This window comes from Lagopus muta, chromosome 7 (assembly GCF_023343835.1).
Source record: "Lagopus muta isolate bLagMut1 chromosome 7, bLagMut1 primary, whole genome shotgun sequence".
In the NCBI taxonomy this organism is placed as follows: domain Eukaryota; kingdom Metazoa; phylum Chordata; class Aves; order Galliformes; family Phasianidae; genus Lagopus; species Lagopus muta.
In genome coordinates, this window is record NC_064439.1 from 37,045,081 (window position 1) to 37,071,486 (window position 26,406).

Consider the following 26,406-nt stretch of genomic DNA (forward strand, 5'->3'; position numbering starts at 1 on the left):
TAAAATAAGAATTTTAGCCCCAGGTAACCATGAAGCTGATCTTACAGGACACTAACAAATAGATAATCAGTTACCTATTTGTAGTAGCAGAGTTGGAGGTTAGAGAGTATTCTGTGCATAAATATTTAAAATACATGTTATCATCAATATATTGTTCTCTTCTTCCCACAGACTCTATCAATATGCATCTGTAGAGAGCAACTATCCTCACAGAAAAACATTTGAATGAACAACTGAATTGTGGTCTGAAACACGGACTAAGACAACTTTCTGTCCACAGTCTTCAGAGCAAGAATGTCTGGAAAAGAGAACAGTAGGAAGCAGCAATGAAATATAGGACGGGACTGATCTAGTGAATTACCTCTTCATCATCACACAGTCCAGCTCAAGCTGCACCTGCAGGCTTGACAGCCCTCTCCATTCACAAGTTCAAGTATCTGCTTGCTGGCCTGGAGTGATGCAACATATTATTTATACACTGTGAGCTATTAACATGACAACCAGCAGCCGCACATGTCCAGTGCCAGCAGTGAATGGACATATGACTCACTACCCAGCAGCTCCATACCCGTTACTTTTTCCTCCGGTCATCGGCGGGCTTTCGCTGCCTTCCCTTCATGGACTCCAGAGTCACCCACCAACGAGCGGATGCAGCACCCCATCACCTGCAAGTAAGTCTTGGCATTATGGCTTTTACTGACCCCTTTTCCTTTAGCAAAGGCCAGTTCATTCTGCCCACGTTTCATTTATTTTATTCGGGCAAAGAGGGTTCGTTTCTTCTGAAATATCTTCTTCACTTAATCTTGTTTTTGTAGAAATTAACATGCAACTGTATGACATACCAGAGCATTGGAAACCGAGGGTGATAAAACCTACTATGGATTTTGACATATATTACCACCTTAGCTGCAGAAACTCATGTTGTGTTTATGGAAACTCCACACAATTAGCCATTGCGTATTGATTAACAATGATTCTTCAGTACAGAATTCTCTTCAGTGGCACTATAATTACTACTGCTTATGTTTTTGTTTAGTTAGTACCTACTTCCTTCCTGGACAGCTTGTGAAGATCTGTTCTTGAGAAACTTGTTCTGTGGCAGCCCAACAGACAGCCAGCATCTGTAGCCATGGCTGCAGAGTTAATGCTTCAGTCTGCAGTTGCATTTCAGTGCACCACTCTCAAATTTTCAGTGCTGCTGAGTGTGTTAGCTGGGCAAGTTTTTGGTTTTTTTTTATCACTTTGAGTAACTTTTTTCTTGCTTGGACTAAGTTTTATTTATCTTTAAGTGGTTCCAAACACAGTTGTCCCAATTATATAAACTCTTCAAGTAGCATCACATAGACAAGGTACTTTTCTAGAGATCTTTGTAGTAAATGACTAAATGGTGAGGAAATCTAAAGTGCATACAGCTTTGCAGGTCAGTTGTGAAGATGTTTGTCTAAATACATTACTGTGATTGCTCAGAAAGGTCTTGAACAGCAAATTTGCAGAACTGCACTTTCTGCTAAAGGTGAAAGAGACTTGAGCTGTAGTCCAAATACAGGAGAAAGCACACAAACGTAGAGCTCCAAACATGAATAGATAACCACAGTGAAGAAGAAGCTTCTGAAGAGTAAAGCGGTGGGGTTTTCTGCTGTCTGATATTAATTCTGGCTTTGCGACTCACATACACATAGCTGAAGACTGGGCAGTCTTGACTAAAGTCTTTTGTAGCTTTCAATGCAGGCAATTTTTATGCGTTCACATGTGTGAATAGGGGAAATCTGGTCTGGCCTTTATTTGCCCTGTTTTATTGTGCCAAGTATATTTTTTGTTGGAGGTGAAAAACAAAACATCTTCAGATAAAAGATCTACAAATAACTGACTTCCCAATCCTTCCAGACATTATCTCAGTTACTTTTCAAAATATTATAATATGAATTTATCTCCTGATATTACTAGAACTCACCTTTTTCAGAAATAACATTTGAACTTAATGGAAACCTTTATTTGAGGTGTGTTTGTAAATGCCAAGTGTTTATGATCAAAAATGCTGGGTTTTCTTTTCCATCAGTTGTTTACGTGGAATTAAGACTGAGTGGCAGGTGAGTTACTAATGGGAAATAAAAGAATTAGTGTTCAGACTTTGAAAAAAGTCGTATTAAGTAAGAATGTCTGTAGTTATGCAAAATGATAGGCTAATTCTAAAGTTTCAGGGCTTGTATCTTTGTCTCCCAGTTCTAGCATCTTCAGGGCAGTGCTTGTGTAGAGGTGCTTTGCAGCACTGGTTTGCATTGACTGAGCATGAAAGTCTGGCAGCTGGTGCGCATAATTTGAGGCAATATGTTTGTGTATGTGAACTAAAATTTCCTGACACTGGGAAGGGTGACTTGAATTAGAATTTCATCTCAGCCCTCTGCATGGTGACTTTTCTGCCGGTGTTACTCTATTTGCTTACCTTTGGGAATGACAATCTCTTTTGTTTCTAAACCTTTCGACTTCTGATTTTAAACTTTAGGGTTGCTACCACTAGAATTATAGAGACCAATTATGGGAACTTAGAAGCAAGAAGGTTGAGCTTTGGATTACATTTTGGGCTTTTCGGTTGTTTTCATTGTGGACATGTTGAGGATGATTTTGTCATTTTACAATGAAGCTACTTCATAGTCAGAGGTCAGTGTGATTGAACTTATACTGGATAGTGGGGAAATATAGCTTTTGCTTGAAAGGATAGAAAAAATCAAAATTTGGCCAAACATACACACTGTGTATGCTTTAAGCTGTTGTACTTTTTACTTTTCATACTCTTTCCATTCATGCTAAATCCAACAGAAATGATATTATGTACCAGGAATGCTATAAAGATCTTTCTAATATCTTTTAGAGCAGTGCAGCTTAACAGTTCTTTTAAGTTACAGCCATTTAAACCTTCATATTATTATTCTGTTCTATTTTAGTTTGTCTTTATTTCAGGCTTGGTTATATCAGATGACTTAATGCAAGGTTAGCTTAGTCTAGAGTTGGAGTAGCTGCCTCCAGTTTTACTGAGCAGAAAGCAACATTTTAGATGCGTTGATTTTGTGAGCACTCTTCCTCTTTAGAAGAATAGTTTGAGACAGTGATTTAGTTTCATTGATGTTAATAACGGTGTTGCTTCTGTGACCTATGACATGACTTCTGTTTTTATACTGAGATACATAGTGCAAAATACTTAATAATTAGAGGGTTGGTCACGGTGCTAAAGAGGTCATAAGATGAAAAAATGTCACTTTTATGCATACATGAACTGTGCATTAGCACTGAATGAGTAAAAGAGACCACGGTCAAGATCGTTACTTCTGTAAGTCTGATTGATTTACCTAGCACTGTACTTGCCCCATACAGCACAAAGCTGATGTTTTAACTGTTGAGATCAGATGGCATGCAGGCTTCTGTAGTTGCAATAATAATGAAGAATCTCTTCTGTATTTAAAAAAAAAAAAAAATTGCAAACATTGTTTTGGAAGATTATTGCTTAGCTTACATTTAGAAATGCTGTTTCCTGCTTCAAGTGGATTGTGTAATGCCTGGACCTGAATCCTTTAAAAACCCCTGTAGGTGTTGTCTGGGGATATTCTCTCTAGAGCTGGATCAAAGCCTGGCAAAAAGGAAGGATGAAGGTGAGACTTCCCTGTGCTTTCTGGATGATGCTACAGCCTGTCCTGTTTAGATTGCTGCTGGATTCCAGGAACTGCACTCCATGGGCTTTGCATGCTTGCAACAGGAAAATGAGAAAACATTAGTGAAATTCTTGGGGGAGGGGGAAATAGATAAATTTTGTCAAGGATTGTAGCACAATGTCTTATTAAAGTAAAAGCTGCTCCACTGAGGTTCAGGTGAGCGGAGGTCACGCGGAGGTTGACGCACACAGGCAGTTCTCTGTTGTTCCTGGAAGAAGTGCCCCCTCCTGTCATCATGAGACTGAGCACTGGTAATGCTGTTGCCAATATCAGCTTAGGAAGAGCTTACCTTCTTCATAAAACATACTGTGGGTGTAAGCACAACTTCTGATCTTCAGAAAAAAGACTAAGTATACAAAAACAAATGTTAAAAAAAAAAAAAAGAAAAAAGAGAAATCCCTTAAAAAGGACTCCTTCACCAAGTGAAGGACCACCCACAATTTGAGAAGGAAGGTATGTAGAAGCTGTGCAGACAGGTGTGGTCTATCTCCTCATTTGAAAACCAAGGCAGAGAATACTGTCTTTATGTTATGGCTAATGGGGCTGCAGAGCATGCAGCAGTGTTGAAATTTTACAGATGAAATTGCAGCATAGAGAAGATGAAGCTTTTCTGTCCACTGGTACAGTGTCTTGTACGATCTGTGGCTCTAATGTTCCTTTGCCAAAATGGTCAGATTGTGCTGGTTTAACCCAGTTGAAGCCTAACACAGGCCAAAGCAGTCTGGGAGCTACAGGGAGGACTGGATTTGGGAGGAAATTAGTTGCTCACTCAGACACCTATCTGTCTCAGCGTGAGCTTGAGCATCAGCCTGTTTAAAGCCAATTGGTGTGAGTTGGAGGCTTTGGCATGGAGAGGAAAAAGATTAATCTGAGCTACTACTGTGATTTACATAATCCCCAAGAGTATCTTGAATGAAATTAAAGCAGAGTCTGGACAGCAAGCACTGGGGGAGCTACTAAATAATAAAACACTTTGGCTGGCAATGGTTCCCTTTCTGCTTGGATTGTGCATCCTGCTTCCTGCATTCCTATAAGAATCCTTGGGTGATGCTTATAGCCTGTGGCATTCAGTGGGAGCAAGCCTTGGTCCTTAGGCTGCTGGTGGGAGCCTTTGAGACCTCCATATTCTGCCACCATCTATTGCTAGAGAAAAATAGGAGTAACTTGGAAGGGCAGTGAGCATGGTACAAGAATGTCCTGGAATTTATATAAACTGAGTAAGATTGCTTCATCCAGATAGTATTAAAAAATAATTTTAAAAAATCTGAATGTGTTATTTAGAGGGCTGCTGGGATGTCAAGAAAAAAAATCAGTACTAAGGTCACTTGTATTTTAAACAGGCTTTTCCATACTTTACAGTCTAGGGTGCTTTAAAAGTGTATCGTAAAGAATAAAGGGCCTTTTGTTCTGTTTTATCTAAGATTTTTACGTATGTGTGTAGGTATGTGTGGAAAGTAAGGTCACCTGAGAATCTGGAAGAGGTAGACAAAGAGCTAATAATGGTGTTACTCTTTGGATAATGCTATTTACATTTTTATATATATTTAATAGCCAGTATTTCATCTGAGGCATTTCAGACATACTCAGGCTAGATAGACTGTGGTTTTAACCATTGTTTTTCCTTCCATTACTGTTTGTTATTTACCATGTGAACTCCAACTTAAAGATTGCTTGTTGGTTTTTTTTTATCTGGGAAATGGATTTTCCACTGGTATTATTAAAAGTACAGTTAAATCCAGTGTTGCTGGTGTAGTATTGCAGGATATTTTTGCCAGCCCCACCCATTGTAGGAATTCATTTGCTTTTCCAGTTCTGTTGTTAATCATTATATTGACACAGAAAGTCCTCCCAAAAGCACTCTTTGGCAGATTGCATTAAATATGAATAGCAGATATTCATTACGATGTGTTGCCCCCAAGAGAACTCTAAACTATCTGCACTACTCATGAACAGGCAAATACACTAATTCTCCAGCTATTCAAATTATTTTCAAATAGTTTACTGTCTCTCTAATAAAAACAAGAATGTCTCTGTTTCCCTTAATTGTTTAGAAGGTCAAGAACTCCCACATCTCACTTTACTTCAACAAATGGGGAACATTTCTGTTGGAGGTTGGAGTATGGTTAAGACTTGATGGATTTTCTTCATTTGGCAGTTACGGAGGCAAGTGCCATCTGCACTTTAAAAAAAGAAAGAATACTCTTTTGAACTCTAAAATAATAATAGTTGAATTAGAAAAAATACACGAACTAACTTTTTAAAGAACTTCTCTTGCTTGATTACACCGCTGAGCTTTTTCAAGTCTTCTAAGTTTCATGCGGCCATTTCTTTTTTTCAATTCCCCTTCCCAGTCCTATCTCTTTATTGAGGCGTGCACAGTTTACACATCTGCAATTAAGAGATTGACTTTAAAGGCTTCTTTACTTGTTCAGTACATGTGTTGCACATCTTTATTGAAAGGAGAGAACATGTGTTTGCATTCTGAGAGAGAGAGATACACAGAATATGAATATCGGATTTCTTAGCTACAGCCAGGGTTGCCTCATGCTGGCAAATCTGAGGAGAAATGTCTCGATGATCCCCTGCAGATATCATTCATGATCTTAGAAACGGTCATTGCTTTTCAGATCTTCAGTTTATTTTATTGCTGGCTTTTGTTTTCTTCTGGTTGGTAGCTTTCTGTAGCACTAAAGCATCCATACTGCTTTGATCAATAAAGCTATATTACATTGTCGTTTTCTGATTGCAGTTAATCTGAAGTTGTCAACAATTTAAATGCATTTGTCTTTTGTTAGGTTAGGTTTTGTTAGGTTTGTTAGAACTTCTTTCTGTAGTCCTGCCACTTTCAGAAGTGAATGGGAGCATCGCTGCATTCAGGCAGTGTGTAGCATTCTGTAATGCTGCCCTGTCTAGGTGAATCCTGGGCACCGTGTGGATGCCCTCCTCTTTGGGTTTTAGTAGGCAGCGTGCACATCTGAAATAAATCAGTTCTGGGTGTGTAAAGGCAGGAATTTGCTTCCTGAGAGGAAACTGAATTTCGAGGTTGTCTACCTCCCTGCACTCACACAGGGAGCGGATCATGTAACTCTGGCATGTGCTTCGTAATTGCTCTGTGCATCTCTTGTAGATTTGCTGCGGTCTGAAAGAGCCTAGCATTTGGAAGTTGAATAGGACCTGTCAGAGAAATGCTCCTTCCCTTAGTATGGGCCCCGGAGCAAGGAAATTCCCCAACAAAATGCTGTCTTACCTAAGGTTGGAAATATGTTTCTGTGGAGTATTGCTAATGACCTTTTTCCTTTGCTGTTGCCCAACAAAAATAACACCCAGTCACTCCCAGGGCTGGGGAACTAGTGAGCAGCAGCAGAGGGCTCGTTCCAGTCCTCACGGCCTGGGCACGCCGGGGGACCGTGGTTTGCATAGCAGGGCCTGCTCCCTCTCTCCCATTTCACATGGGATTTACACTCTCCACCCATGACTGCATGTTCATTATGGATCTGTACGTATGGAATACGTGATTGATCTCTCAGAAGGAGTGTAATGCCAAGCTTTAGGTTTGGCAGCGTAAGAGCTGTAAGTTTGGAGCATGCGTGTTGTATTTCCAGTCCAAATCGATAGGTGTAATCTTCTGAAATTGCTCATTGTGTGATAGTTTGCCATGTTAACAGTGAATATAATGTCACATTTTGCCAGGTTTCTGTTCGGAGGTGTATGTTTGGCAATGACAGTTTAAGAAAATTCAGGCATATTATTTTAATTACATGGAGGGCTTCCATTCAGTTATACTGCCGTGTCCAAAAGACATGTTCCTGTGGACTTCTTGTAAATCACTTTTTTTAGTGCTGGCCTTGATACAGATATTCCTCTTTTACTCATTTTTGGGTTGCTGTTTCATGTTTGTTATGCTTTTAGCAACATGTGACATTTAATTTGAGAGATCTATTTAAGATTGGGGCAGTTTTCCATCAGGAGAGACGTTTTCCATGTCTAGAGTTTTTTTCCTTCTTGCCTGTTTAGGGAATATTGGGAACAACTTGTTTTATGTAGATCTTTCAGATGTATCAATAACACCACATTTCCCATTTAAAATGATAAATACCACCATATCTGTTGAATCCTGAAAGGATAGGAATCCTTGTTCCCTTCCTTTGTCCTTCAGCACACTGTTTCCTTTCTTACTGCCCAGAATAGGCCTACATCAGTAATATTCATAAATGATTTACAAAAGTAATTCCTGTGTAATAGCTTGGGACGTCAAGATTTTATGATGCTGCCAGATGTGCTATCAAACAAAATTATCTGGTTCAAAAAACTTGTGATAAATCTAGTCAGAGCAAATTCCCCCAGGCAAACTCACCCTCTACAAAAGTAACTGTGTCTCATAAAATTGTTAGGTTCTCCTTTACCACATGTTTGAAATCAGAGCAACAGTTTTAATCACGTGCAGACTTAGAATTGGGATAAACCAAGAAACAGGAAGGACTGGCCTTAACAGAAAAGTCCTTTCCTTTCAAAATACTGCATGTGTTCAGAGGAAATGTCAGAGTAAATGTGAGAAATATTCAGAAAACTCAAACGTGCGTTTCTTAAGATACTTGACTGTTTTGTCTAGGTAATGCATTTTTATAAAGTGACCATAGCCTGAGTATAACAGGCCAGATATTTTCAATGGCTAGCCTCCTGGTCACTCCTCTGGGTTTGTAGTTGTGTGCGAGCACCTTGGTGTAGTGCATTGAGCAACGTACCTCATGTCTGACATTGCGTGTTCTTTGATATGCTCCTGTGGGGGAAACATGCAGTCAACAGGGAACACGTTTTGGTGAGGAGTTTGTGTTTTGAAAGAGCAGGGTGTGCTGGCTGCAGACCTGGCATTTGTGCTCTATAAGTATTTGTACTGCTGGAGAAAGTTTGCCAAAGAAACGTGCCTGTGGCTTTCACAGCCTCATTTGTAGTGGCGCTTGCTTCTCAGCAGAGCCTCTGAGGAAGTCCAGCCACCTGGGAGGAGAAACTGAAAGTCCTGGCTGGGAGTCCTTACAGGAGAAGAACTGAGTTCTTCATCTGAGGTGATGGAATTACGACTTGAAGGGAGGAAGAACTTCATTCAGTGCTGCAGGGAGAAGGTGATCTGGAGCACTTATTTTATTCCATGGCTTTGGGAAGTACACTCCAGCACCTGGAATTAGTTTGAGATGTTTATGGACTCCATGTGCAGCCCGCTGCTATACAACATGTTTACTTACAATTTAAATTTAGATAGAAAGCAATTAATGTATGCAAACAATAGGAGTGGACCTCCAGGTAGAGCTTGTGTGCTCTTCTTCAATGCTGAAGGTCAGTCAGGTTTAGATTTGACCTCAGCATTAAACTCAGCATGAAACTTTCCTCAGTTTCTTGTGTTTAAATTTATCCTAGAATTTGCAGTAATGCTTTTACTGACTTTTTTTTAAAGAAGTCTAAACTGCAAGAAATACAGATACAACGTTTCAAACTACTGCGTCACATTTTCCACTGTGTATTTAGAAATAAGAGGAGGAATGTTCTGTAACAATCCTACACACTCCAGGAGAGGAAGGTGATGTCCTGCCATCTGGTCTGCACAGCCCGCAGGTGCTACCACAAGGTTCTACACAAGAATTGGCTCCACCTCCACAGCTGTATTTGAGGGAGAAAAGGCTTGGCTCTCTTTTGATTGAAGATTGAAAGTGCCAAAGCCAAAAGAATCACAGAATCTTTTGGAGTTGGAAGGGCATCTAGTAGAACTCACGTGCAATGAACGTGGACACTTACAGCTAGATCAGGTTGCTCAGAGCTTCATCCAGCCTGACCTTGAATGTCTTCTGCCAGGGAAGAGGCTTCCACCTCTTCTAGTGCCTAATCTCCTTATTTTTAAAAACTTCTTCCTTATATTGAATAGTTTGAAACTATTTTCCACTGTCCTATTGCAGCAGATCCTGCCAAAGAGCCTGTCCTCTTCTTTCTTATAGCCTCCCTTTAGATACTGAAAGGCTGGTTTCAGGTCTCCCTGGAGCTTTCTCTTGTCCAGACTGAACAGCCCCAGCCCCCTCAGCCTGTCCTCATAGGGAAGGTTTTCCATCTCCTGGATCATTTTTGTGGCTTTTTTCTGGAAGTGCTCCAAGAGATCCACATCTCTACTGTACTGAGGACTTCATGTCTGGACACAGTACTCCAGGTGAAGCCTCACCTGTGCAGAGTAGAAGGGCAGAATTATCTCCCTTAACTTGCTGTCCATGCTTCTTTTGAAGCAGCCCAGGATACAGTTGGCTTTCTGGGCTGTGAGGGTACATTGCTGGCTCATGTCTAGCTTGCCATCCATCAGTACTCCCAACTTCTTTTCATCAGGGCTGTGCTCAATCCTTACACTCCCCAGCTTGTTCTGATAGTAGAAGTTGCCTTGACCTAGATGCAGGACCTTGCACCTGGATTTGTTGAACCTCATGAGGTTCACCTGGGCCCACTGCTTGAACCTGTCTAGGTCAAGTGCTGCCCTATCACAGTCAGTAGAAAATACTGTGCGGTTTTCTGTGTAGTGTAATTTCATTTGGGTACCACAAGCAGAGCTAGAGGGAATCCCTGCTGATTCTGTGCTTACTGCCTTTTTTAACCTTATTTCTTCCAACCAGTGAGCAGTACATGCTTGCTTGTAATTATCCTGCAGAGAGATGCACAGTTGTCTGCCGTCCTGAAACGAGGCCGTATTGTGAATCAGCTGTCTTTGGAAGAATTCACCTGCATACCAGCATTACCTAAAAGCTATTGGTGAAGACATTTGCTGGGAAATAGAACTGTATCATGTAAACAAACCTGTTTATTATATATTGTTTTCACATAGCAATTCAAGGATCAAGAGTTCTGTTATTCGAGAAATTAAATCCTGTGAGAATCATTACAAGTACAGAAATAGTGATGTCATTGCAAAATTAACTAGCTATAAACCCATGAGGTGACATATCAATTCATAAAGGGAATAGCAAAACATAATGCAGGGCACATCTGCTGCTCCGATTCATGCAGAACTATAAACCTATTGGTATCTGCAGACCACTTGAAATTGAACATCTGTTAGAAGTACTTGAAAAAGCAGCATGAGAAGCTGTACACCTTGCAAAACATTTTGCTGTTGGTAACATCATCATTTTGATTGCATATTCTTGCAGAAACTGTTTTAAGTCCCCTTCTAGATCTTCCTGGCATTGTTTCTTAAATAGCGACAGCATGAGTAATTGTAAAAATAACATGGACTTTTCTAAGGACTTTCCTAACATTTTTATTACTTTTTATTTATTATACTGCTGCAGTACACAAACTGCTAGAGAGTTTCCAAACAAAGAGGGAGATACGATCTCTGTTCCAAGTAGTTTGGAATAAAAAAATAGGACAGACGCATGAAGAGTAAGGAAAAAGGATGCGACTTCTGAGCCAAACGATTGAGGTGAAGGAAGGCCCACATCCTAGAATGCAAATCTGGTCTTGGTGCTTTTTAAAGAAGTGACTGAATGCATAAAACCAGGGCAGACTGTGGAGGCTGGTGTGATTTTTGTAAAGAGCAGGAGTAAGGTGCTGCAACTTGCTTCACAAAACCCACATGGGCAGTCAGTGATCGATTACATATTGTAATTGAACTGCAATTGAACTGTGTCCTCTTAACTCTTAACTAAGCCAGTCAGTTTGACAGTATGTTTCCCTAGCTGCACGGTCTAGCAGAGTCCACCTAATTGGCAATTTTCTTCTGTTTAACAAAAACAGAAATATAGCTAAACCACAAAGAAAAAGATTTCACTATTGATTAACAGTGGTTGGTTTTGCTAAGTAATCTGACAGACATTTGGAACACATCAACTGTCTCATACCGCTGTAGCCAAACATCTTGGAGCACGATTTGCTCTCCTCCACTTTTATTACTTGCAGAAGAAGCAAGCTCTGCCAGGATGTTATTTGAAGGGATGTCTGCCATTTTAATATGTAGTTACTTGGACAAAACCTGATGGAAACATACTGCAGTATCTTTGATTTTGCAAATAGGTAATTGTATTTGTTTACAGTAAAAAACATGAATCATTGCTGTATTTGGGAAAGTAAATTAACATATACCATAAGTCACAAAAATGTGCCGTTTTGTTGAACTCCACAAGTACTGAAATATTCTATGGGAAATACCTCGATTTCACCTTTTTTTCAATAACCAAATAATTTTTAACTTGCCATCCAATACATAGTTCTAGTGTTCTGTAGCAAAGGTAGAAGTCTAAATAGAGCAATCAATCAACAGTGCAAATATAGGAAAAGTCTCTCTTGATGGCAGTTTAAGAGGGGCTTCTGCCAAACTTCTGTCGAAATTGTGAAGCACTCTACAGATGTGTTGTTATGTTTCTAACGGTGATGAAAATGTACAGTGGACAACCCAAAATTTGCGGAGGTCGTCAGATGTACAGAGGAAGACTGTTTGCACTTACAGTGTGAGATATGTGCATTTCTTTTCTCCCTGAGTTGTTGCTTACTACTCCACTTTTAGTCTCTTCTGGGCCGTAAAAGTTCCTTCGATGCCCAGAAGTCTCCACTGTCTCCACAGAAGTCTCCAATATGAAAGCAAGGAAAAGATAAGAAATGTGTGTCCGTGCTAGGTAGACTCTTTCTTTTGGAACAGAATGTTTAAGAAGGTCTAAACAATGTTGTTAAAATTGTTCTCCTGATGTTCTGCTTCTGCAGTGACTCCCTGATATTAGTGTCTCTGGTATTAATGTCTGGTTAGATTCTGTGAACACATCTTGGGGTCTAGCGGGTTTCTTCTTTTGGAAAAAAAATGCACTTTGCAGACACATCTCTTGTTTGAGGTAGGCGAAGAGCTATACAGTAATATACACACAAGGAATTCAGCATTCAAAGTCTGTTTTTTATACTGATAACTTCAGGTCTAAGTCCATCTGTCCCCCTTGTCTGTCTTTTTTAATTGATTTCTGTGGTGTTTCTCTGCTTTCCTCCAAAGCAAAAGCCTACGTACAACTGTATGTAAAATTGCAGACGATATCTCTGCTCCCTGTTTCAGTACTAGAGGATTTGCTTCATGTTTATCTTCAATGTAGAAGGATAGCACCTTCAGTAAGGTGATATCTTTGATGAGATGGATGCAGAAGCCTTTTCTAGGAAGGTAAAGCTCATTCTTGATTGCCAGGAGGAGGGGAGGTCAGGCAGGGAAGGAGACTGAGCCTTGATGATTACACAGGAAGTAGCTTTCGCCTTCATGTAAAAGAGCTTGTAAATGTGTGTGCTGGTTACTGAATTAATCTCCTAAGTTATCTGAGGTGGTGCCAACTGAGGCCCTCCAAGGGCAGCAAGGAACAAGACACAGCCAGTCTTGCTGAGTCACATCAAGTTTAACAAGTTTCTGATCAAAAGGCTGATGGTGAGCATGTGTGACTGTTTGAGAAAAATGCTGATCCTCGCCAATTGTCTGTTGGTCCAGGAAGTTGGGAACCACTGACCTACCATATATCTCTGAGGCCAGGGAGACTTGTGTCCAAGAATCTGTGCCTGGGATCAGACATTAGCCTGTTAGAAGAAGCATGAAGAATGGTTTCTGTCAGAACAAAGTGCCCTTTTTTCTTAGGATGGACTACTTTTCCTTATCTTTTTCCCCAGAATGCTTATCTTACCTTACCTCATTTCAGAATATCTTGTACTGTACAAGGCACAATTATGATTTTGATCAAAACTGTGTATGATATTTATCTTCGGATGAATGTGGATTTCACGAGTTAGAACTAAACAAAGGGCAAACTTCTTCCTGAGCCCATTGGTCACTTTAAACAAAATTATTCCTTACATTGTTGGAAGCACATGGACACTTGTTGCAATGCATGCATGCACAGAGTGAATAAAACCCCACTGCTGTGCTAGATTGCTCTTCCCGTGGTCATCACTGACTGCAGAGCAGCTGGGGCTGCAGCAAATGAGGTCCAATCTGTGGATGTCCACCACGGGTCTCTTCAGAATGCCTTTGACGGGCTGCCTGTGCCATTTTGTTTGTGTGTGTGCGTGTTCAAATGTGCTTTTAATAACTTATTTTCTAAAACATTGAGCTTGGTCAGCTGGTCAGAAGCATGCACTTTTTCTCCAATTTTCTAAGCCTGTTTTTTGTTGGAGCACAAGCACCAAGAGAGCAGAGGACAGGGGTGAAGGAAAGCAGTCAGTGCCTCTAGGAGAATTGCTGGTATTTCTGAGGGACGGAGGGAGCAGGCTTCACCTGTGGCATAAATTTGTTATAGATTCCCTTTAAGATCAGGAAATGAGTACAGTCAGCGCTTCATAATTAACTGTGAGCGGAAAATCTCTGGAGATGGCTAAAACAGATTTGTCCACTTACAGAAGAAACGCCATGACTTAACAGGTGTATAGTGCCTGTAATATGCTACTTAGGAGTTCTTCAGGCTCTGCTGCAAACAAAATATTATCCGACTATAATAACATTGTGAACCCAAAGACCTTAACTGGTTTCATTATCAAGTGAGCGCCTTAGGGGAAATACACAGATGGAAGGACATTCCTTTCAGTTGGTATAATGCTCCTGTGCCAGAGAATTTATGACCAGAATGCGGTTGGCCCCTACATGGGCGCATTGTGGAGGAAATGCATGAATCCATTCTGGTCTTTTTTTTCTTTTCTATTTTTTTTCAGCTTCCTTAAGGGCTGAGTTTTCACTGCCAGCCCCAGGCTCTGGGACAGCATAGCTGTTTCCTTTGTGTGGGTTCTGCTATCCCCTTCTTGCTGCATTGGTCATGCAGAGCGTGCCGCCTTCTCATCCCTCTGCCCCAATGAATGGGCTCATGCCACTCTCCAAGGCATTATGATGCTCGTCTTGCATAATCTTGTTCATATAAATTCATTTATTCCAGTATGCGTTGGAGGCTAACCAAAGCTGGGAGGCTGATGAGAAATAGTCTTCTAAAACTGTGCTTTTCTTTGCTGGTGGAAATGCGGTACAGAATTGGGTGAAAGAAGAGAACTGAACAGATCAGATCTCCGTTCTCAACCTGCTTGTTAACTGGCGGGAGATAGCAGCTACAAGGCAGAGCTCTGTAGCTCAGGCAATCTGAAAGGCTGCACATAAAGAAAAAGATCAAATATATTAACTCATCATTTAGATAGTTAGGATGGCTGTACTCACTCTGATTCATCAAATATCCTGTGGTTTCTCAATTACAGTTGTCAGGAGAAAGTTATGAAAGCCAAGTTTTTTTTCTGAATTTGTGAGCAGAGAAGCTTATGTTCCCCAGAGAGTCTGGGCTGTTCATCGTAGATGGTTTTTACTGAGGAGAACCTGGGAGCCAAACCTGCAGAGCACATTCGGCAGTTGTCTAAAATACTGCTGTTTCTCGGAACTGAATAAATCCACAGATCTGGAAATTGCAGGCAGGATATCTGATATTTGTGTGTGCATGTGCATGCACGTGCAAGGACCCTTGGTCAAGAAGGACCCCGAAGTTACTGAAATGAAAATTAAATAACAGTGAAATTGTGGTTCAGTTGAAGATATGAATGGTTTTGCAAGAGAATCAAGGAGAAATTCTTCTGTTAAGCAAGTGGGCTTGTTTGTTCCTTGTTTATATGTCAGTTTACCCTCTCTTTGAACATCCTATATGGTTTTACAGTGAATGGTTCACAAATCTTAAAATGTTGCCGGCTTGTCAGTGATGCTGATCACAGTGCAGAGATCTTTTCAAATTTCATGCAGATCAGAGAACTCTGTTTTTCAAAAAAGGTCGGAAAAAAACTCGCTAGAATTTTTCCTTTGTGGCAAAACTACATGTTTTTTTTCTGGGTCTGTTTCATAGAAACAGCTGAATGAAACTGATTTCACTGAAGTTACTGACGAAAAGCAAAGGGCCAACCTCTTCCCCCAGCTTCACCCTCCTTGGAACAGACATTTGGCTTGGAAAACTTAAGCCAAATATTTTTATCATAGCTGCAAGCTACAAAACAGCCTCCTAGGATGGCTGCTGCAGCAGGCAGAAAGATAAGTGACCTCAGCAGCCCTCCCTGCAGCAGCTCCTCCTAGTCTGAAGATATTTTGCATGGGTATAAAAACACAATGCCGAAGTGAATCTTGCTATTAGCATGCTGTACCGTACGTTGTATCCTGTAATTAACAGCACTCACCTGTGTGTTGGTGTTTCTCTGACCATGCTATCCTTTATGCTGCATGTATCTGAGGATCTAATCCATCTCAGCCTTGGACACCCCGAACTGCAAATGAAGTCAGAGAGCTGCAGGCGCACAGCTCCTGGCAGGATTATGCACCCAGTGAGCTATTGCTCTCATTATGTTGCACTGTAATATATCATCAGTGCAAAACATCATCCTAATGATGCATTAGTGTAATACATCATCAGGGGAGTCCCACTAGTAATGTATTACTCAAAGTATGGTGCTACTCAGTAAGAAAATCATCTCGCAGTCCTTGTGTTGTTTCAAAACAGCATCAGCAAAGACAAAGCATTGGTAAAGATGGATGTGGCTTCCTGGTTTCCTAACTATGTAACGGAGATACCTTCTGAACACTGACTTTGTGATTGTATTTTTAAAGATGTGTATTTGGCCTGTCTTGGTTGCGTTACTGTTTGGAAGTAGCAGGAATTGATTCTTTAGATTGATGGTTGGGGGGCTTGAATAGAAGGTTGTAAATCTCACAGCCAGAGTGCCTGTCACATAATTCTTGGAGATGGTGGAAGGGATCTTATGAAAACATGATGCCAAAATTTGCAGTTTTAAGGATTTTTCTATTGTCATCTTGATGCACCTTCCGGTTTCAGTCACATGCACTGAGATAAATATGTTTAAAAAACACTCTTTCAAAAATTAAGCCCTTCCATTTTCTTTATCAACCCATTGATTTTATTTGGTCTGCAAGATCCCATGGCAAACAGTCCTTCTCCCCGGAGTTGTTTCAAGTGCGGGATTTACTTTAGAGTGCAAGGGAATTGGATGAATTCGCTCATGCCTTTGAATCATGGTGGTGATACTGCAGGATACTCAGCACAGGTTGTGTCAGTTCCAGGAACTGCCACAGTGGGCCAGGGTATGTGGCACAAGGACCATGCTGGACACTCAGTGAGACCACAGTAGGGTTGGAGAGAGTATTAGCTATGAAATAGAGATTTCCAAAGCAGGACTTAGTATGTGGCTTGTGCTTTCTAGAGTAGTTTTAAGTGCATTCTTCTCATAGGTGCGAGACAAGTAGACTGTAAGGTTAGAGCCTGAGTGTCTCTGTATTCGCAAGTATGCATTGTTGGATAAGTGAATCCCTTTAGGGACCTATTTTTATTGCTGCAAAGCTGCACATGTACTGTTTTAAGCAGCAACAACAAAACCCAACAAAACCTCCCCAGTCACCGGGAAACCTCAGCAAAAGCAAAGAACATTTCTTGAGAAGGTCAAGTGAAATTTGGCCTCCTTTTGCTTTTTTTCTTGTTCTTTTGTATTATCATGTAACTACTGGACTGAGCAGTATGATCACAGCCCTCTCAGGATTTAGCCATCAACCTTTATTTTATTTTATTTTATTTTATTTTATTTTATTTTATTTTATTTTATTTTACTTTACTTTACTTTACTTTACTTTACTTTACTTTACTTTACTTTACTTTACTTTATTTTATTTTATTTTATTTTATTTTATTTTATTTTATTTTATTTTATTTTTATTGTTTTCCCTCTATAAATCTCTTCTAAGGTCTTTACCAAATGTTCTGCTTCTGCTTGCATACCTATGTCAGTGATGTATGACTACAACACTGTATTCACATGAGCACCTAGTGAGGCTCTGTTATTGCAGCAAAATGGTGGGGTTTACTCCTATAGCTTGTTTCGTTCATTCATTATGTTTTTGCTGTACTGATCCAAAGCATGCAAATGTTGGTATAACACTAGGAGCATTTTGCTGGCGTCATTATTCTTTCACTGGTTAAGTGCTCTATGGGCTTACTTAGGCAGCAAAAGCAGTACCCCAAGCCAAAAGAATTCCAGTTGTAACTTTCTTGAAGCCTTATTTGGGCAAAATATGAATGGCTCTGAAAGACGGTAACTAATTTATTTCTTTAAGTGGTGTTAGGTTAAGATCATCATCACAAATCACACCGTCCTTAATGTTAGAGTCCCTGTTAGTGCTGTAACACAGATCTGCTCTTTATGAAGCTCTCTCTTGGAGCTCCCAGAGGTCCCAGCTCACTCTCCAGGAGAACAAGGTGCTTGTTGTCCCAGCATAGCCCACCATGCTAAAGAACAGGCAGCTGGAGAAGACTTTGCCTGTGTGTCTGTAGAAGCAAGAAGTCTGTTTGCTCTCTCCCTGGTGCCAGCAAGATGGCTGTGTGAAAATTTGGTTTTAAGTTAAAACAAAGACCAGACTTGCTGTGTGCAAGAAATAAGCAAAATCCAATAAAACCAATGGCCGTTCATCAAGAAAACAGGAGGTGGAAGGCACTGTTGACTTAATGAGTTGATCATGCCGCTGTTCAATGCTACTCTGAAATCAGGATCTCTCTCCCAGCCTGCCTGCATTCAACCCTAATACATATTTTTCAGCAACAAAAATTACAGAGTTGATAATGTGATTTGGCTGCTGCTTTGTTTTCTACCTTAGAAGTAGCTGCTCAGCTCATGCGTTGGATCATTCTTATTGCAGAAACACTGCCCTTCCCTATGTGCACAGGTAGTGCAGTGAACCAGGCATTGCTGCAAGTACTGTTTGCAAAGTGAAGTCTTTCTGGCAAATCCTACCAGCTGATTGCATCGTTGTGTAAGACAGGTTATTACGTTAATAGATTATTAAACTCTGCCTATGCACTTTAACCTTCTGTGAACTTTGTTCTTGTGTTTTGGAAGGAATTAGCTACATCCAAATTACTGCTGAGCAGTCAGTCAGCAGAGTGTTTTCCACCTTACCAGTGTGTCCTGCCGCACTGTGCTGGGCTTTGTTCTTTCACCAGGTTGCACTGTGACTCAGACACAGATGTGACGTGTCAGAAACAATGTGATGTGACATGTCCAACAAAAAATACCAGTTAAGAGTTGCGTGGATAGTTTCAGTGCACTCTGTTCATGGATTATTCGCTGCCCATTCATGTGTTGATAAAGGGTCCGATAGTTTTCAGCATGCTAGCTGGTAAATGAAGGGGAAAAAAAAAAGCCAAAAAGCAAAGCCAACAATAAGAAACACCCTCCTCCTCCAAACTAAACTTCAGTGCCTTCAGCTCTCGAGCTGTACTCTGGTTCCAGCTGGTGGTATTTGGAACCTGTAAGTTAATTAGGAGGAGAAATTTCTGCAGCTAGCAATGTAGATATTCTGGGGAAAAAAAAACCATTGCCCCGGGGGAGGGATGATATTTGAGCAGATTTATAGTGCTCCGAGTGTGCATATGAATGAGATGATGGCCGTCAGTGCAGCTCACTGCTGTGGGGAGCTGTCAGCTTTGCTCTGGTATAGGGAGATCCAAAGAATGAAGTGGTGGAATTGAAGGCAAAATAACGATACCATTGGTTTTAAAGTGTGTTTTAAAAAATCTTCAAGTACTTGAAAAAAGACTCTCTTTTCCTCTGGAGGGGAAGGGAAGGAAGGAATACTCTGTGTAGGCAAGCAACACTGATCAAAGTCTTCTAACCTGGACGAGGATCTCCATGCACATGGCAGAGGGAGCAGCGAAGCCCCATCTCCCTCCTGGATTTCAATAGAAGCCACTTAAACAGACTTAGAGCATCCTGGCTTGTTCTGCTCTGGGCAAAGCGTGTTTGCAAGTGTGGCTTGTTCTTATGCATGTGGGAACATCAGCGTGGCATGGGGCAGCAGGAACAAGCCAGGCCAGAACTTGGGATGCATGCTTAGCTCATTCTGCTCAGCATGCTGCAGTAGGTCGCTGTCCCCTTAGCTGAAGTGTAGTTCCCTGCCATTTTTACGTTGTGCCCTGGGAAGCAGGCATTTTCACAGGATGTGCCCCTGTGCCAGCTGCAGTCACACGTGGTGCCAGCAGCAGCAAACCTCCCCATGCAGCGTGGGAATGCACTGCTGCTTTGCTTCCTGAGGGATGTACTTACAACATGTTTATTAATTACCTTCGGAAGGGCTGCATTTTCTTTGTAGGCACTCCAGAGAATATAAAGTTTGTTGGCCTGCATTTTTGAAAATGCCTTTTGTATCTGTTCCTTTCATTCATCAGTCTTTCCTAGCTTGAAGAAGTCTCTATACCTTGCTAATTGTGACACGTTTTCTGTGTCACATGAATGGTAGGTAGCACATTTTTAACCTTGCCTTCCACAGACATTTGGTGTCATGTGATGCACGTGTTGAGGAAGAGTTCTGTATTGCTAAACTCTGTCATTCAAAGGCCCTTCTGTTTTTTTAAATATTTGTCAGAGCAGCCTGCTGTCATTTACAGTGAGTCTTTATTGAGATCATTAAACGGAAAGTTTAAGATTAATTCCCTTTCAGGGCAAGAGGAGGAGGATAAATAACTAGTCCTGCTTGGTGTTCATCCTTAATGACTTCAGCACAGTGTGAAAGAGTAAACAGTTTTGACAAAAGATGTAATTGATTGTTTAGGTTTGACTGATCACTCAAAAATGCAGCGTATCCTCATTCAGAAGATGCTCTGTAAGGTAATGAATGTAGTACTGTTAGAAAACAGGGGCTGCCATAGCATCGTGGGCTGAGCAAAGATGGGGCTTGTGCTGAGGCTGTGCTGGTGAGCACGGTGGTGTAGAGAATTGGGACAGACTAACAGCAAATTTAAGCATTATGCTTATTTGTAGGCTTTCTGCATTCTGCAGCTGATACTTCTATCTCCTGCTTGCAACCTTGAATACCCCATGGGTATATTTGTTCTCTTCACAGGTATAACCTTGTATTTTTTCTTCTCTTTTCTTGTAGATTTTTTTTCTGAATGCTTCTCTTTTGTCCTGTAAAATGCTGTTCTGCATGCTGATTTGCCATGATTTCCCTGTCAGAAACATGAGTGATGAGCAGTTCAGCAATGCTTTTAGAGGTGAGGTAGCTTGTTTGTCTTTGGAGGAGTGCTGCATATCCACAAAGAGAGTGTGCAGCAGTGAAGAAAAGAAAATGCAGAAGTGCACGAAAGGCTGATGAATGAAAAGGCCTGAGTGCAATTGTTAGTTGATTACGTTCATGGCATAGGAAGACATTGTGGGTGCACAAAGGTGGAACATAAGTTGTATGTAGTGTTTGTGGCTTTTGGGTCTTTTCAGGAATGTGGGACTGTTTGAAACAGAGACTAGTGCATTGCCATTTTGGCTTTATAATGCCAGTTGTGATTCTCTTGGGCTTAATTCATCCTTTCCTACCCTACCTCATGAAAGGAGGGGCCTCAAGAAAGGGCTTAAGAATTATCTGAGCAATGGTATCCACTAAGTGTTTAGATGATGGGCTGAAAAGTACACATGAGAATTCTCATGAAAAAATTAAAGCAATGTAGTTATTAAACGGTCTGTTATATTTTTATTGCTATATATTTTGTCCCACATCATATTTTTGAAGCAAAGGAGAATTGATACTACAGGAGTAGCTGAGGGTAGTAAAACGATCAGTCATTGATGTGGTGCAACGCAATAAAAGCTGGCCAGGATCAAGGCTTGTCATGGCTGAAGCAGGTGTCAAAAGCCCAATTTCCGGGGTGAGCAAAACCAGGCTGTGTGGCTGTGGATAGAGAGGAACTCCTCTCTGGACACTGTCTGTCTGGGGGTGCTGATGTCTGTGTTAGAAGACGAAATAAATTACAGAGTTTTCATGAAACAGAATGGTCAATGTATCAAGTACGCTTTCTGGAAAAGAAAGTCCAGAGTACAAACTACTCTGAGCTTCCTCACCAGTCGGTGCACACACATACGTAGTGCTTGTCTTCATTATGGATAGAGACTAAATTCTGTGGCTAAGAGTATGTTGATGCCTTAGGCAAAGGATTGTCAAAGCAAGCTTCCATGTGCAGAGTGTTGGAGGGCCATTGTCAATCCCCTGCTGTTAGTAGTATCAGCACTTATGCCCGATTAGCTGCATCATCTTAGGGCATGTTGTGTTGTCCTTCCCAGTGCCGTCTCCTTCTGTTCATTCCTTCCGATCCTTAAAATCTGGACCATGAGAAGTGGTCAGATAAAAAGACTGGTATTAGAGGAGAAGGGTAAAAAGTGTTACTTATCTGTTTGTGTTTCCTTTTCCTTCATTGATGTGTTCATCCACTTTCCACTCAAGCTTTCATTGCTGCACAGAGCTGGGATTCTTCCTACGGATTATATGAAGTGTTGCCAATCTCTTCAACAAAGTTAGACTTGCATTTATTGCTCTTTCAAAATACGACAGGGTACCCAGAACATGGGAGGTCATTTTTGCTCACTTCTATGTCATTTCCAACTGATCGAGTTTCTTTTTAAAAAGTGAGTTCCAGAAATCTCAGTATTGCTTCATTAACATTGTTTACAGCCCTGGTACTTTCTGCTTATGTGAAAGATGGTAGTCTCTGTGACTGGATTGCATGGTAATTATATGTTGGACTCATCAATCGTGATGATCACCGATTTGTTTCAGTCACGGCTTTCCAAGGCCATCCCATGCCTTTCTGACTGACATAGTTTTTATTTCTAGGTGTGTGAACTGGAAATGAGATGATTCTGGGGTGCTGCTTATTTGAAGTTTATCTTACATTATCAATTATTGTGCTTTACTTCCTAGAACTGAGCTGGTATATTTTCTTACCCAGTGCCATTCTTTCAGAAACTTTTATCAGTGACATTATTACTAACTTTATCCCCCGTTTACTGATAGAATTTGGGCATCATTGGATTGAGACCAAATCCATACAGAATTGCCTTAGAAATGTCTGTAATTACTGATAGTTCCCCATTTACAATTACTTCCTGAGGTGGGTTGGCCAGCTTTTTTTCTCCATTGATTATGTCCACTGATAATTTTTAATTGGAATGTCATGTAAAACTAATTTAAATGCCTGATAGTAGTCCAAGTGTGTTATTGCTGTGGTAGTTTTGCCAACCATTCTTCTAATGATATCAAGTTTATGTGATAAGAGTTCTTTTCCATAATAGTGTGTTGATTTTCATTAGTTATTCTACTCTCCCATGATTCTTTACTAATTGCATTTTTTAACAGGTTTTCTATTATTTTTGCTTGAAATCAATACCAAGCTAGCTGCTCTATAAATACCTCGCTCGTTCTGCTTGCCCTCTGAAAATATTGGCAGAAAATCAGCTTTTTCAGCTCTCTGGAATTTCCCCCCCTCACTCCTGGGAAACAGGACAGGATGACAGACAAACTGGAATTGCATCCTTCCGCACCCTCCAAGAGCTCTGTCCCCTCAGGAGGACCTTCCCCATAGAGGCATTTTCAGCTGGAAATACAGAAAGCAGCAGTTCAGCCATCGAAAGGGTCACCTGCAGAAAATCACTTTGCTGTGCTTTGACTGGCAATGTGTCTGCAAAGCAGTAGTAAAGGAATACATTATGATAATAATCCATACATTCGTTAGTATTACAATGCTTTCAAACTTAAATACCTGGTAACTTCTTATAAAAGGCATACAAAGCATATAGGATACGAGAAAGGGTGGAGAATAATCATTGTAAAGTCACACAGCCTTGCCCACTGACGTATGCAAGGCAGTACAGTAAAGAGCGAGTTTTCATGTGGATAAGAGTGATTTCCATGATGGAAGAGGAAATGGGAGGCTAGAAAATGTGTGGGCTTTGATGCCAATACATTTCTGTATTTGGCTTGAGGAAAACTTGTAGAATTTGACACATTCTTTCAAGTTGATTGGAAATTTGTCCTCCGCCTTATTTTGAGAGCAATTCTGTACTGGCCCATAATTGTCAAAGTGAAAAAAAGGAAATGTTATCGTCTCTACTATTATGGCTTAAAGCACTTTTTCAATTAAATTATCATTAGGGTTACATCATGAAAGGTATCAACATAATCCATTTAAGTATATCTTATAAGACTCTTTACTACCAAGAAAAATCTCCTGTCTTTCAGGTACCAAAGTTACAGGAATTAATCAATCGTGGACTCCAGGGGAAAATTCAGCCTTGATGTAACTCAGTAGTTGGCATTCATTTATATCATGGCTTGGTGTCTATCTTTGCCTGTGTAAGGATTTTATATTTATATTATCACAGGGCTTTCGTGCAGCTCTTTCATCGGGCTATTACTATGAACACAGGAGGTACTTAATATATCAGTGTGCCTGTGATTTTGGATTCTATTTGATTGAATGTTTTTACTTTACCTGGGAAGTAATTTTTGCCTGGAGGAAATAATTGGGAAAAGAGACATTTTGGAAAATCAGGAAGTAAAGGAGTGATAGAAAAGCATTTCTGAGCACAGTGAATAATTAAGAATTAATTTACTCTGTTATGGATTAAGAACATATATTGTACATTATCAAATACTTTCTCTAATTTTCCTAAGATGTTTGTAGGACCGTCAATACTGATGTACATTGACTGGGAGCCACAAACACATACATTTTAGTTTTCAAAATACTTCAGTGCGATGAGGAGTATAATTGTCCCCATGTCTGGGGAATGAGGCATAGAGAGACTGACATATTAAAAAAAACCTGTTTTTAATGCTGCGTTTGGAAGGCATTCAAACTCACATGGAGTTTCTCACTGGGAGGGAAGCTGGGAGCTTCACGAGGGCTCGCCCAGCAGCACTGAGATTTCCAGTCCCGTGGAAGAATAGACTTTCTCTTTTCTCTCCCCACCTTTTATTTTTTCCCCCCCTTTCCTTCCCCTGCTCCCCATCAATAAGGTAGCACTCCTTCCATGGGGGAAATCATTGCCAAGCACTTCCCAATGACAGAAGGTGGTTCTCCAACAGCTGGCCCAGAATTTCCCAGTAGGGATGTGTTGTCATCTGTTGCCCGTACTATCTTCATTATATGCTGTTCCAGATAGCATAAACCTGTCTACGTTTCAGGGATTTGAATGTGTGGATAGGATGCAGTTTCAAAGTGTAGGTATTTATGTATTTGTTCCAGCTGTGTAAGGTTATCCATCAAAAGTGGAGAGGTTTTTTTGATAGACCTTATCTTCATGTACAGCATACGTACAGTACGTTTTGGTTCTTCCTGTATCTTTTTTTAATAGAGGCAAGCTGCCAAACAAAAGCCAAAACAGATCAAAACCTCTATGATTTCCTGATGCAAAATAACATTTCCAGTTTTAGAGAACAAATGTTTAATCAGTGTGCATCGTGCAGTCATGGAAGAGAAAAGCTAACATTCTTATCTTAGAAAATATGTATTACTGGTGGTGACCTAGAGCTATGGCAATATTCCTAGCAGTACTGGGGAAAAAAGTTGTCAGAGCACAGCACCACTACACCTTGTGAGAGCAGGTTTGGCCTTAAAGCAGCCTCTCTTCTGAGGAATGTGGAGTGTTTAAAGCTGCTGACTTGTGACTTTGTAGATTTAAGGTTAATGTCCAGCAAATGATGATGGGTAGACTATCTTTGGAAGTGGGAGATACTCCTTAACACAAGAACCTACTTCCCACAGGAGGTCAGAATTGCTACTGTGGCATGATCCACATTCAGACCAGACTGCAGCTCCCAGTTTTATGGAATCTCGTCATCACTCTTAGCATCTCCTCCTTCCTTGTTTCAAAGTCCACAGCACATTCTGTCCAGACACACAGGTGTTGCTCACCAATCTCTGATGATCTGAATGTGCATTTTCACCATTTCTGTAAATTATATCAAGATCCTTTTGGCTTGCCCTCTTTACCTGAAGGAATAAGAAGTGAGGGCATTGGGGTAGGTGTGGTCAGTGGGCACTGGTGATCAACCTGGTGTTGGGTGTGGAGCCCAGCAGTCCTCCTGAAAGTTGCCAGCTGAGTCTAGGAGAATTCCAGCAGCATTTGGCGCGCTCCTCGTTCCAACTTCATCTGTGTATTTATCTCTCAGCAACACCCCAGTCTTTTGCGAAACCGTGTAAGCTTAATTTTGAGTCTGTTGCTGATCATTCCTTCTGTTTGAAGTAAGCTAGTCTCTTAGGGTGGCCGGCATCCTGCAGTGAAGAGATGGAAGTGAGAGATCTGCTAAATCTGCTGCTGCTTAGAGTCTCTGTCTTTGATACTGTCTCTAGAGAATGCACTGATCTCTCCTTTTCAGTCAACAGTCTACATCCTCGCTGTGGTTTTGATAGGAGATTCCTTTAAGGCATTTTGTACTGACAAGGTTATTTTTTTCTGTGCATGTGCTGTAGAATTTCACAAAAACCTTCAAAGAAGACCTTTTTTTTCACTCCACATTTGAGTTCACAGTTGTTCAGCTTCTTTGTAAAACTACCAAGACAGAAATGATATGAGTGACTTAATTAACAGTAAGTTAAGATGAAAGATGTGTGTTGTTTTTCTGCTGCAGTTACACAATTTTTAAATAGATATCCATGTATGTTGCAAAGTGACAGCTAGTAGAGCTGTCTGTTTTTTGCTGAACACAACCCCTGGTGAGTGCTGGCATGCAGCGTTTGATTCGTATGTTAAAAGAAGAACCAGAGTGCTGCACAGAATTGCTGCCTTTGCAAACTTCTGCCTTTGTTTATGAATGAGATCATAGGTGTTGAAAACTCCAATAAACCACTTTTTTCAACAATTTTAAAATTCTACTTCATTGCCAAGT

The 26,406-nt window shown here is 40.7% G+C and overlaps 1 protein-coding gene across 3 annotated transcripts in view; it reads left to right on the forward strand.

The window, feature by feature from the left end:
• Window positions 1-26,406, forward strand: part of RARB (retinoic acid receptor beta) — a 318,594-nt gene that overhangs the window by 129,393 nt on the left and 162,795 nt on the right. For all 3 annotated transcript variants that reach the window (XM_048951380.1, XM_048951378.1, XM_048951379.1), the window contains exon 3: window positions 172-671. In XM_048951380.1, coding sequence (XP_048807337.1) covers window positions 494-671 — 178 coding nt within the window. In that variant the 5' untranslated portion in view covers window positions 172-493. The remainder of the gene's footprint in view (window positions 1-171; window positions 672-26,406) is intronic.